The sequence below is a fragment of the Onychostoma macrolepis genome, chromosome 22 (genome assembly GCF_012432095.1).
Source record: "Onychostoma macrolepis isolate SWU-2019 chromosome 22, ASM1243209v1, whole genome shotgun sequence".
NCBI classification, from domain to species: Eukaryota; Metazoa; Chordata; class Actinopteri; order Cypriniformes; family Cyprinidae; genus Onychostoma; species Onychostoma macrolepis.
In genome coordinates, this window is record NC_081176.1 from 11,907,369 (window position 1) to 11,921,396 (window position 14,028).

Below are 14,028 nucleotides of genomic sequence, written 5' to 3' on the forward strand. Positions count from 1 at the left end.
CTGAGGCACAAGCTGATAGCAGTTGTGTTTGAATGAAACAAGTGAGAGCACAGCGGTGTGATATGAGAAAAGTGAAAGAAACGTTGGTCTAAAAATAGGCTACTTGTATGATTGTGTTTTATTCTTCATTAATAACACACCTCGGAATGTCACAACAAACCAATTAGAATCAGGTATTCCAAGTAGCTTTGTAATCATTTCAGTTATTTACTAAGACCAATATAAACATGTTTAAACAAGAGGATAAATGGCTTTAACTAGTGGAACATTTAACTGAAAGATTTTTGTTTTAAGGAAAACTCACATTTGTATTTGTCCTTTATCATTTATTATATATGCCGTACAATGTTTAGCATGTGTTTCTCTTTATAGTGACTCAACAGGAGCCACGCAAACAGACATATGAATGGAATTCGTGTTCTAAATGTATTATATTTAAAATACAAAAACTGTTTTAGAATTATATATACAAGATCATGTAAATGTAATTTTTAGTAAAAAAACAAAAAAAACAAACATACTGTAATTGGAATTAGTTTTTGAAATTTGTTCCTCTAAATATTTTTTCTCTTCTTTTGCACCTTGCAGAGTAGATGAAGATCCATTGTCAAGAGTCCCTGATAGAGGTCAACGGCCAAAAGATGATGAATGCTGTATATCATAGATTGGAATCATGATGAGAGGAGCAGGAAACATCAGGTGAGGATCCACAAAAGAGCTTCACTGCTGTGTCTATGAGGAGAAATAAATGTGTAAATGTGATCCATACAGCTGAAGAGACTCAGACTTTACAAATGATCATTTTGTTTTATATAAAGGTGGAACATAGGAGGAAGAAGCTCAGACGAGTCTGTCTGGCTCTTCAGTTTAAGGCCTACAAATATAATAACAGTTGGATTAAACTCATCCATAATGATTCAAATGTTTCTAGTCATAATAATAATAATAAGTTTAATTTATATAGCGCTTTACAAATCAAAACATAAACACAACAAAAACACCGCCAGGTAGGCAGGCCTGGTGGGTTCCGGTAGCCGGATTAAACACCGTTTGCACACAACCTCTGCGCACCAGCGAGAATCAGAAAAATGAATTGTCTAGTTGAAGTCCAAGTCTGTTTATAAGTGTGTAGATGTAAAATCACATTTAAACAAGACAATTGTATCGAAAGATAAAAGCAAGTCTATAATGTAAAATTTCCATGTCATTTCAAGTAGTTACATGATCTCGCTTACATTTTATACACATTGTTATTCTATTTTATTTTATATTAAGTTATTTATGTCACGGTTGATAGAATCATTGTCTCGTCCTTGCTTGTCTGCTGTGGTGTGCTGTCAGTGGGTGTGTCCGAGCTCGTGATTACGGGCTGATCAGTCCCAGCTGTGGCTCATTACTGGGGCTATTTAAGATCAGCTAACGCTCCTTTGTCAGATCCTCAGAGTTTCTCAGCGTTCCGGTCCTGCACGTTCTGTCTACTGGTGTGTTCCTGTTTCTGTCTGGTGTCTGAGGATTTCTCAGCTGGACTTGGCTGCCCATTGCGTCCCTGCGCCGGTCTTCCATCCACGCTGTGCACGAGCTCTGTTCTGTTTATGTGACTTCTCATTAAACTGTTGTATATCCGCAATTGAATCCTTCTCTCTTGATTTCATAACAATTTATGTCTGTCTGTTGTTAATGTACAGTTATCCAGCATATTGTCTTTGTTCTGTGGATGGAATCTCTCCTTCATCAGTCCAGACCAACTAAACATTTTAATGTAATAACAGCACATAATGTAATAAGGATTACATTATTATTGCAATAAAATATTCATAATGTAATAATTTTCTCAAAGCGTAATAAAATCTCAAGCTTATAATGTAATAACAATTATTACATTACGAGAAATTTATTACATTATAAACTCACCAAAAATATTGTCATATTGTCATAATTTTAATAGGCTTTTTAAACATTAAAACATTGGTTAAACTACCTATGAAATGCACCATATTTAAATATTTATGCAATTATTATTATAAAAAAAAAAAACTCTTTCTCCTTATTTATTCCTTCCCTTGCTAGCTTGTACTTATTTAAACAATGCCTGAGACTTGGTGTTACAAGCACTTCGTTTGTCGGATTGCCTCTTCAAGATGAATCGCTTTATGTATTCCCCAATTGTAAGTCGCTTTGTATAAAAGCGTCTGCAAAATGACTAAATGTAAATGTAAATTATTATTATTATCATCATCATGGTACATTACTTCTTATATATACATAAGCCAAAGACACTTAGGCTTTAGTTACAAGAGAATATGCTAACACTTTAGAATAGGGAACACTTATTCACTATTAACCAAATTGCCTATCACAGCTATGCTGACGATACCCAGATTTACCTAGCCTTATCACCAAATGACTACAGCCCCAATGACTCCCTCTGCCAATGCATTGATGAAATAAACTGTTGGATGTGCCAGAACTTTCTTCAGTTAAACAAGGAGAAAACTGAAGTCATCGCATTTGGAAACAAAGATGAAGTTATCAAGGTGAATGCATACCTTGACTCTAGGGGTCAATCAACTAAAAATCAAGTCAAAAATCTTGGGGTGATTCTGGAGACAGTTTTAGTAGTCATGTCAAAGCAGTAACTAAATCAGCATACTATCATCTCAAAAACATTGCAAGAATTAGATGTTTTGTTTCCAGTCAAGACTTGGAGAAACTTGTTCATGCCTTTATCACCAGCAGGGTGGATTATTGTAATGGTCTCCTCACCGGCCTTCCAAAGAAGACCATTAGACAGCTGCAGCTCATCCAGAACGCTGCTGCCAGGATTCTGACTAGAACCAGAAAATCTGAGCATATCACACCAGTCCTCAGGTCCTTACACTGGCTTCCAGTTACATTTAGGATTGATTTGAAAGTACTTTTACTCATTTATAAATCTCTCAATGGCCTAGGACCTAAATACATTGGAGATATGCTCACTGAATATAAACCTAACAGACCACTCAGATCATTAGGATCGAGTCAGTTAGAAATACCAAGGGTTCACACAAAACAAGGGGAGTCTGCTTTTAGCTATTATGCCGCCCGCAGTTGGAACCAGCTTCCAGAAGAGATCAGATGTGCTAAAACATTAGCCACATTTAAATCCAGACTTGAAACTCATCTGTTTAGCTGTGCATTTGTTGAATGAGCACTGTGCTACGTCCGAACTGATTGCACTATGTATAATCATTTTCTATTCTTAAATGTTTTAAATTCTTTTTAAATCAATTTTTAAAATCACTTTGTTTTTATTGTTGTGATTATTATTATTTTTAATTTCTTGTTATTATGTTTAATGACTATTTCACTTTCTTTTATGTAAAGTACTTTGAATTATCACTGTGTATGAAATGTTCTATATAAATAAAAGGGAGCATACTTTGCACACATTCTGGGCTACGGGTAATGCATTCAGAATTGTAATAAAATGTTTTTGTTTTTTCTTGATGCTAACAGGAACAAATGTCCCCTCACTAAAGTTCAACAGTAGTTTGGTTATTCTATATAAATGCTAAAATTAATCTCAGATGTGAACATATTTGCTTTGCTTAATCCATTCATGTACAAATTAATTCTAATATATATATAGAATATATATAGAGAAATATATATTTCATTTTAGAATGAATTTGTTTGTTTGTACAATCACACACAAACACACAAATTAAAGGAAATATATATATTTCTTATAATAATATTATATTAAACCGGTTTTAAAAACATATTTTTTCCTTTGCTATACTGATACTTTGAGTTATTTTTACAACATATATTTACAGCATGTATAACTTTTGTTGTCAAATTATATATAAAAATTATATATATATATATATATATATATATAATTTATTTTTATTCTCTGTAACACTTTATTTTAGTGTCTCTTAACTAGTTGCTTATTAGCATGAATGTTACTAAAATATTAGCCATTTATTAGTAGTAATTAAGCACATATTAATGCCTTATTCTACATGACCTTATTCTACATCCCTAATCCTACCCAATACCTAAACTTAACAACTACCTTATTAACTATTAATACGCAGCAAATTAGGAATTTATTGAGGAAAAGTCGTAGTTAAGGCAAGGCAAGTATATTCTGTCACTCATCTCAGTTCATCGGTTCAACGGACATGTCTTACATATAATTATATAATTAGAGAGTGGAAACTGTTAATTTGGTGCAAAGTTAAAATGTGTTTCTGGGTCAAAGTGACAAAAATGATGAAGCATGTCATAATCACAGAATTAGTAAGCTTTATATATATATATATATATATATATATATATATATAAGTTCACAGTGTAGCCTAATAAGCCTCATTTCCTTTTAATGTAATAGCTTATTTTACATAAACTGTTATAACATGTTGTAGTCAAATTTATTATATTGAAAGATAATAATATTGTAAATATTGTTTTAAATTGTGTGCTGGTATTATGAACTGTGATTACATTATAAGTTGCCACAGTGTGTTAATAATGTAATAAATTTACAATAACCTATTACATTATGTGAAAAATTGTTATTACATTGAAAAATTATTACATTATGAGCTCAATTTTATTATGTTTTGAGAAAATTATTACATTATGAACATTTTATTACAATAATAGTGTAATACATATTAAATTATGTGCAGTTATTACATTATGAGTTGCTATAACCAGTTAACAGCATTTGTGTCTTTCACTCTGCTCTAGAGTCAAATGCATTTTCTCTTCCTTTCCACCCCATTTACATTTGCATGTACAGAATATACAATGATTTGTTTGAAATATTTATTTTTAATTTATTGAAGCTTCATAAGCAGATGCAGAGAAATTCTCCTTTTTAAATAAAGGTGTGAAACATAAAGCTATGTGAGTAATCATGCTGCTCTGGCTAATATGTAAAGACATAAATGTTCCCGTTGTATGTATATTTAAAGGGATAATTCACCCAAAAGATTGGTTGCCAATATTTTTTCAAGACATCATCTTTTATGTTCCACAGACAAATGAAAGAAACATACAGATTTAAAACTACTTGAGAGGGAATAAATGATGGGTGAATAAATGATTTTAAATGTTATTTTTGTATGAACTGTCCAGATATTTTGACTGAAGTAAATCTGTTAAACACTCAGAATTAAATGAATTACCTAGAAATTGTAAGTAACATGACTGAAGAAGTGTTCAAGTGTTTGTTCACACCAAGATCAAGGCAGCAGGATCTCAAACTGAGGTCTTCTGGATCAGCACTGATGTTGAAGGTGGAGGTTTCGAGACTTCAGCCCCTGATCTTTATGAGGATCCATCAGTAAGAAAACAGAAATAATCACCAAATGCACGGTAAAACGAGATAAACTTTCAAGAAGTCAAGAATCAAAGAGACCTGCTGCATATCAGTGAATTCACTTCTTATGGAAATGCTATATTGATTTTAAGATAAGATTTGCTGCTGTATGATTCAACTTGGTTATATTCTGCTGGTTTCTTCCAGAGTCTGTGTTTCTGGTGTTTGTGATTGTCAGAGATCTAGTTTGATTCACCTTCAGTCTGTCTCTGAATTTGTCTTCCAAAAATTTGCTCTTATTGTTCTGTCTGTTGATTTGAGCTAACGTGGTCATGTTCAAGTAACTACGTTATCATAAATTAGCTGCATTCCTGAAGCCAGCTGAAAGTTAATCCAAAGGAGAAATGTGTGTTCTTTTGTGTGAAATTAGTTTTTCAAAACAAGAGTGTCATTTTCATGTCAATAGTTCCTGTTTTCACCTCATTCATTGTGCCAATGTCTCCAGGTCACCTGTAATTCACCTTTGCAAATTAATTAAATAAGTTTTTTGGTAGATTTGAAACATCAGACTTTAAAACCAAGCAGAATTTGATTAGACAGCGATTGAACGAGGGCAGGAGGTAATCATAACATCTGAAGAAGTTTGTAGGACCTTTAAAGGGGTACTTGGTAGGGTACTTGAGGAGTGTAGGGAGGAGCTTAGTGTCATTTACAGTCATCTGTTTCAAGTGTCTGTGGATACTTGCTATGTACCGACTGCCTGGAAATTTTCATTGGTTACACTTTATTTCGATAGTCCACTTTAGACATTCTACTAACTATAACTAACTTTGTAACTACATGTCAACTAATTCTCAGTAGGGTAGGTTTATAGGGTTAGTAGAATAAGTTGACATCTAAAGTTTCTGATAGTCAGTATATGTTGTATGTTGTGGACCCATCAAAATAAAGTGTTAGAAGATATTAAGCAGACAGTCTACTAATACTCTAATGACTGCTAGTTGACATGTAGTTGCAAAGTTAGACTACTTACTGTTAGTAGAATGTCTAAAGTGGACCATCGAAATAAAGTGTTACCTTTTCATTTATAGTGCCTGTTTCAAAAATATCAAAACTAGCAGTTTTAAATGATCGTTGTCGGGTAGCTTTGACATCTATTGTCATGAAGAGTTTTGAAAAAATAGTGTTAGATCGTGTTCTTTCTGAGGTGCAAAACAAACTTGATCCTTTACAATTTGCATATAGGAGGGGGAGGAGCACAGAAGACGCCCACTTGTACTGTATATGCTGCATAGACTCTATTGTCATCTTGATCAACCAAAGAGATACGCCTGTGTTATGTTTATAGATTTCTCATCTGCATTTAATACTATACGACCACATATTCTAATGGAAAGACTGTTTAAGCTGGTCGTGAATAGCAGACTCATTAGATGGGTTCAGTCTTTTTTGACTGATAGATTACAGTGTGTTAGGATAAGCTCTGCTTTGTCTTTCCCTATTGTTACCAACACAGGGGCCCCACAGGAAAGTACTATCTCTTTACCATACAAATGAATGTAGAGGTTCCTCATCTGATGTTTTTAATGTCAAATATGCAGATGATACAGCAATTGTTGGTTTGATCACTGAAGATAAAGTGGAGTATTGTAGAGGTGTGGATGAGTTTGTTGATTGATGTCAATCTAGTTTTCTTCAGTTAAACATCAGGAGAATTAAAGAAATGATTTTTGACTTAAGAACAAGAAGAGACACACACCAACAAATAACTTTTAATGATGAGTGTATTGAAGTTGTAAATGAATATAAATATCTAGGGACAATCACTGATGTAAAACTGACATGTTATGTAAATACAGTTTACAAGAAGGGCTGCAGCGATTGTATTTCATGCGTAAGCTTCGACAGTTCGGTGTGGATATTCTGTCGTTCATTTGTGGAGAGTATTTTGACTCTCAGCTTTGTTGCTTGGTATTTCTCACTGTCATTAGTAAATAAGAACAAACTAAATAAAATTGTTAATGTGGCTAGTAAGATCGCAGGTAAACAACAGTAGGCTATAGTATGTCAAAACTATGAATTTTGAGCTGTGAGGAAAAGCCATGCAATTCTTGAATATGAGTTATTACCATCTGGTCGAAGGTACAGGGTACCATTATCACGGACTGCCCGTGCACAAAGATCTTTTATATCCTCCAGTATAGCTCTGTTAAATGCATTTTTGTGATATCACAGTTGTCATTTTACATCTATGGCGGTGATTCTGTTGTTGTGAAAGGGATGTTGTTTGAGGCTGGTTGTATTTGTTATGTATTGTAACCTGTTGATGTTTGTTTGTATTTGTTAATTACTGTTGTTGAACACTGAAGAGTTGCCACAGATGCGAAAATAATTTCTGAAAGGACAATAAACTAAACTATAACTGAATGCTAGAATATTTCCAGGCTATCAATGTCTTTTTGGGCGATATATCACCAAATTCATAAATGAAAACATCTCAAAACCAACAGCCGTTAGTGTGTTTATACACACATGCATGTATTTCGCATTAAATGTTAACAGCTTCAAATAACATTGTTTTAACACATGTAAAGTTTATTATACTAATTTGTATTAAAGTTTAAAATTATTACTAATTCATACAGCTGGGGGAAAAAAATCATTATGCGGCATTAATAGAAACATAGGTACATATACACATGTGTTATACTGAATGTTGGTTTAGGATTCATATGAATGATCATTTAGTTTTATTTACATTAGAAATACAGGAGGGAGAAGAGCTCAGATGAGGTGAAATGTTGTTGAGATTAATTTAATCCCCAACATGAATACAACGATTACTACACCTTTTAAACTTTATTGTTGTGCTTTGTCTTTATTTTTTATAGGAAACACCACCTTATTAATCAGAAATGCATTAATAATATGAGCAATCTCATATTATTAGCTTTATTCATAAGGAAATAATGCTGCATCCCTAGTACTGATATATGCTAAATGTATCTGCAGTTTCTAAAGATCACCACTAGAGTCCATCACACCACATGAAGTGTGTTTATCAGCGGGCAAAGTAATCCGGGATGGACATACATTTTTCAGGTCTTCATCAAGGTTGTAAGGGAATATTCCGCCTCAAATGTTTCTCCTCAGGACCGAGTGTTGGTAATAAAGCGGAGCTCAACAGGCTTCACGACCAAAGTTAACACTGTAAGTCTCAGTTTGCTCTAATTTTTTTTTATACTAAATTATATAGTGATGGCAAAATGAAAACTTCTGAAGAGAGGAATTCTGTACATATTTTTAGACTGATGATTTTGTGGACTTGATGACACAAATAGGCAGAAGAGCTGAACATATTACAGAATAAATGAAACTGATAGTGAACACGAGACCTCTTTATTGTTATTTAAAAGTATAAGCAGTTAAATGTAAAAAAAAAAATAAGTTGATTATATAAATGTTTTAGAATATAAGCGCATAAACAAATGTGCATAGATGAATCTGTGTCATATAATCCTTTTTTTTTTTTTTTTTTTTACAAAATTCTCAATTATGACTGATTTAATGTCAAACGATGCATATGAAACCGGTAAAGTTGGTAAATTCAGTGATACTGAATATGTCGAGTCTCTGTTCTGCTACTGTTACTTCAGAAAGTCCAAAGTCTGTAGTTCTGATGTTTGTGATTTGTGATGATTGTTTTTTCCCCTGTTGAGCTATAGAATGCCTTCAAGTCCAAACATCCACAGTATCAGATCATATGTAACATCAGTGTGTAGAGAGACGGAATCTACCTCAGTCACTGACACTGACTTAACCTCACCAGAAACACCTGAAAAACAAACAGGGACCGTTTTAATTGGTCTATCTCTGTCAGTAGCCGATTCAGTTGAGGTTAGTGACTTTCTTAACAGACTGTTATCAGTGTGTTGAGGTGCTGTGAAGGTTTTGGGGATCTTTTGGTTTTGTTGTATTTTGATTTTTGGTCAGTTTTGTGCTTTTATTTCAAAGTCTTTGGTCTCCTGCCTTGTATTTTCTTTAAATACAGTCCCTTTACCTTACTGTGGGAAATGACAGTACAGAAAGCAAATGAACTGAGAAATTGTTAAATCTAATTGTTTCCTGAATGTTTTTTTTTTTTGTTTTTTGTTTTTTTACACTAAATGTTAAAATGGCATTACATGCATATTGTAGGTAATAATAATAGGTAAGTAGGTAAGATCTATCTAAAACACAAAATATTCATTGCTACATAAATTATACTTCTACAATCTGCAATGTACAATGGTGAATAAGATGTTTATTATTTACCATTATTTTTATGTTTTATTTTACTTATTTATTAGCTAAATAGTTAAGTTGCTGTTTTGTCAGAAAGTCTTTTTCAATTGAGTTAAGGATTAAATTCAAAATTTTCTCTAATTAATAAAAAAAAAAAAAAAAGAAAGAAAAATAGGCAAGTTTATTTATATAGCACATTTCATACACAAATTTGCTTTTCATAAAAAAGTGCATAAAATAAAATAGCATAAAAGGAAATAAAATAAAAATACAAAGTAGGAAATAAAAATAATAAGATGAAATAAGATGTACAAATTTATTTAAAAGTATAAAGAGATACAGTGCACCAGGATGCAGAAAACTACATACTGTAAAGTCAAACAACAAACGGCTTGTAGAAATGAACTGAAAGTGTTCAAAACAAGCCTGCTAATAAATTCATCTCTGAGAATAAAAATAAAAAAAGTTACTGTAATGAACTGATCGTGTTTATAGACGGTGCCGTTTCCATGTCTCAAACAGACACTTTATTACGCTTTTTTTTTTTTTTTCTTCGCCTATTGACCCAAATGGAGGGCGTCAGAACGCCCAGACAACCCTACTAGAGCTGGGCTTTTCTCAACAGTGATCAGGAATTAGTGCTTCACAGAAGTATGGAGTTCTCTCTCTTTTAACAAGATTGTTACATTGTAAGTAAGTTTTAACTTTAACTAGTTATTTGGGGGTTTAATTAAATTTGAATTTAAAATATTGCAGATATGTTGTAGACGAAAATGATGCAGCCAGAAATTACATGAACAAACTTTATAAACTATTATAAGGGACATTATTTTTTATTTTTTATTTTATTATTTTATTGTTAGAGTACAGTCTACTTTTTATTCGTGTCTTGCGAAGAAAAACACTGCAGATACATTACCAAGTGTCAAGTTGTCGGACATTGGACAATCATAATTCAATTCAATTCAAGTTTATTTGTATAGCGCTTTTCATGATACAAATCGTTGCAAAGCAGCTTTACAGAAAATTTTATATATAGAACCCATTATATATACTATCTACAGTGGATGGAGACAGTAAAGTGAAGCCCCGGTATATTTCTGACGTACAGATGTATTCCAAGCGCTTGCGCTGTTTTTGACATGTACAAACGGATTTTCCAATCATTACAAGCGATGTAACACATCCAGTGTAGTCAGTCCCAAGCTGTAAGAAATGAGGAAAATAAAACAACCTCAATAGAATGGTGCCAAAGAGGCCATTACAGCAAATTCAGTAGTATAAGGCAATTTAAAAAAAATACAGTAAGTCTCTGTATGTGGGGTCTGACATCACAGAAAATTCCCATGATGCAAAGGGTATTACAGTTATGTACTGTAAAGGGAATTTGCAGTATTATACTGGGTGATATACAGTAAATAACTGTATAAATTACAGAAATGTCTAACAGTGTACTTAAAGGTATTTCATGTGCTGTACATTGTAACATTGCATTATGTCTTCAATGTGGTACATTTGATGTAACCTGACTGAGTAAAACAGTTAATGACTGAACACAATGTCTGATAACCAGGTCTGGAGCTTATTTCAATTAATCGAAATAAACAATAGCCATTAGGGGGCATAAATTCACCATGGAAAGTAGATAATTCAACCGAACATTACCTCTATCCGTCCGTCCATCCATAGTGATGAAGGACAAATAAAGGACTGCATTTAATTACCATTTGCTACATTAGAACTTTCAAATGAGACTTGTGTATCTTGTATCTTCTGTATATATGTATATATCTTTTTTTGTTTGTTTGTTTGTTTGTTTGTCAGTGTGAGATCAGGTTCGCATGTGTCCAGCTCTGTGTCTGTGAAGAGTGATTGTTTAAAAGGTGACATGCCGAACTTCAGTGAGAAAAAAACATCAGCCAAAGGGTATTTCATGTGTTTCTTATTTTTGGTCATGCACACATAGACTGTGAAAACAGTAGGTACTTATTTTAAATATTTATCACAGTACTCACAACTAATGCTTTCCTTTTCTCTTTGCTAAAAATGTTTACAAGAGATTTCTGTGATAGTTTGGCTGAATACACAATATTTTATTATTGAAGAGTGACCAGTCAAAAGGTGACATGCCCGAACCTCAGTGAGAAAAAACCATCATCAATCAAAAGGTATTTTGTGTGTTTCTTATTTTTGGTCACACATAGACTGTGAATACAGTGAATACTTATTATGAAACTTTTTAGTTTCAAATATTTATCACAGTACTCACAGCCAATGCTTTCCTTTTTATTTCTGTGATAGTTTGGCTGAATACACAATATTTTATTTTGATTATTTGCTTACAGACTTCAGTATGAGACATTAGATTCAAACTCCCAGACTCACAGGAACCACAAGAATTTCAGAGACAATCTTCTGTGCATCTTCCATGTAGGAAATCATATTTTCATAACGTTTTGTATTTCTAAATAAGTTATCGGATTTATTTTCTAATTATTTTCCTTTTTAAGAACACAAAATAAAAATGAAAATGATACAAGATCTTATATGAAATTGTATAAACAAAGTTTGTCATGCTTGTTCAATGAACCATAAACAACTGCAATGTGCATCTGTGGAAACTGTTTCCTGTTTACGGAGGAAGAAAATTAATGCCACTGTTCTAATTAGGACATTAAAGATACCTTTCTACTGACTCTGACGAACAAGAGACTTATTATTGCTGTTGTTCCGTCTTCTTTTTTTGGCTTTGTTTGTAGAATCTTGAGAGAAAAATCATACAATTTCTGAAAAATGAACTGTAAAATTTTAAGAAAATATTACAAAAAGGCAACACACAAAACTTTGTGAAGGACTTTAATGACAATAGATGCAGTATCAAAGAAGCAGCTCTTGATCTCACACTCTACTTCCTGAGAGAGATGAAGCAAGATGAAGCTGCTGAGACTCTGGAAGGTAAGAGACTCGTGACTACCTGCCATATTGTCTATTATAAATGTAGGGAAGAACATTTCTATAAAACATATCTGTATTTTTCTTCTGTTGTTTAGATGAGCTGTTCTTCATTCATCAGCTAAAATGTAGCCTAAAAAAGAAGTACCAATGTGTGTTTGAAGGAATTGCAAAGCAAGGTGATTCTACGCTTCTGAATAACATCTACACAGATCTCTGTATCACTCAGGGTTGTAGTGAACAGATCTACTGAACATGAGGTAAGACAGATTGAAGTTACTTCCAGACGTCATGAATCACAGGAGATACAGGTTGAATGCAAAAACTTATTTGAAGCACCTGAACAAGACAAGCAGATCAGAGCTGTACTGACAAAAGGAGTTGCTGGCATTGGAAAATCCATGTCTGTGCAAAAGTTTGTTCTGGATTGGGCTGAAGGCAAAGAAAATCAAGATATCCGCTTCATATTTCCTCTTCCATTCAGAGAGATGAACTTAAAGGAGAAAGAAAAACTAAGTTTGATGGATCTTATAAATCAGTTTTTCCCAGAGACAAAAAAGACTGAACCTTACAAAAAGAAATCACTTTGAAGTCCTGTTCATTCTTGATGGATTGGATGAATGTCGATTTCCTCTAAACTTTGACGGTAATGAGACATGGCATGATGTTTCATCACCAGCCTCTCTGGATGTTCTCTTGACAAACCTCATCAAGGGAAATCTGCTTCCTTCTGCTCTCATCTGGATCACCACCAGACCAGCAGCAGCCAGTAAGATTCCTCCTGACTGTATCGACCGGTTGACAGAGGTCCGAGGATTCAATGATGCACAAAAGGAGAAGTACTTCAAAAAAAAGTTTCACAGATGAATATCTGGCAAAAGAAATCACTTATCACGTTAAAAAACAAAGAGTCTCTTTATCATGTGTAAGGAGTGAAATTATCTCCTTTATGAAATTAACTCAGGAACTCACAGATACCATGCAATAAAGCCATGAAACTAACCTGGAGAAGAGATCTCCAAAGACAACAAAAGATCTCCAAAGAGAACAGACAACACCACCCTAACCTAACTTATCTTCTTTGATCATTTACGACCCCCTTCTTCACCCTGCCATCTCTGCATCTCCCTCTTTCTCCCCAAAAGGGTTCACTCAAAGTTAATTAAGAATATGCAAATACCACATATCATGTATCTTGTGAACCTGTTGTTTTTCCCTTTCATGTTTGGTATCATTTTAAAGGTCTCGGTGCGATGGGTAAACTGGTCTCAATTTCACAGCAGTCACTTATATGATGGGAAATATTGGAAACTTAAGTGAACTCTGTGCCTCTGTTGTGGGGGCGGTCTCATTTCAAAACCTGATAAACATTGCTCTACAGGTGTGACCATTTGGGGCACGAGAACAGCTCCTAGAGAGGTTTCTCATCCCCCATAGATCTAATCTGTTTTGGGGCAGAGAATAAATGTTTATGG

General features: G+C 33.5%; 1 protein-coding gene and 1 long non-coding RNA gene across 2 annotated transcripts in view; both read left to right on the forward strand.

Annotated features, from left to right (window-relative positions):
* Positions 1-1,247, forward strand: part of LOC131530767 (protein NLRC5-like) — a 38,746-nt gene extending 37,499 nt beyond the window's left edge. The window contains 2 exon segments of the mRNA XM_058761208.1: positions 589-699; positions 819-1,247. Coding sequence (XP_058617191.1) covers positions 589-664 — 76 coding nt within the window. The 3' untranslated portion in view covers positions 665-699; positions 819-1,247.
* Positions 1,248-8,392: 7,145 nt separating this feature from the next.
* On the forward strand, positions 8,393-13,825 carry LOC131530771 (uncharacterized). Its single transcript, XR_009268482.1, has 7 exons — positions 8,393-8,527; positions 9,043-9,214; positions 11,426-11,527; positions 11,659-11,769; positions 11,947-12,031; positions 12,361-12,556; positions 12,652-13,825. It is a non-coding gene; the product is annotated as an uncharacterized LOC131530771 (long non-coding RNA).
* Positions 13,826-14,028: the final 203 nt, after the last annotated feature.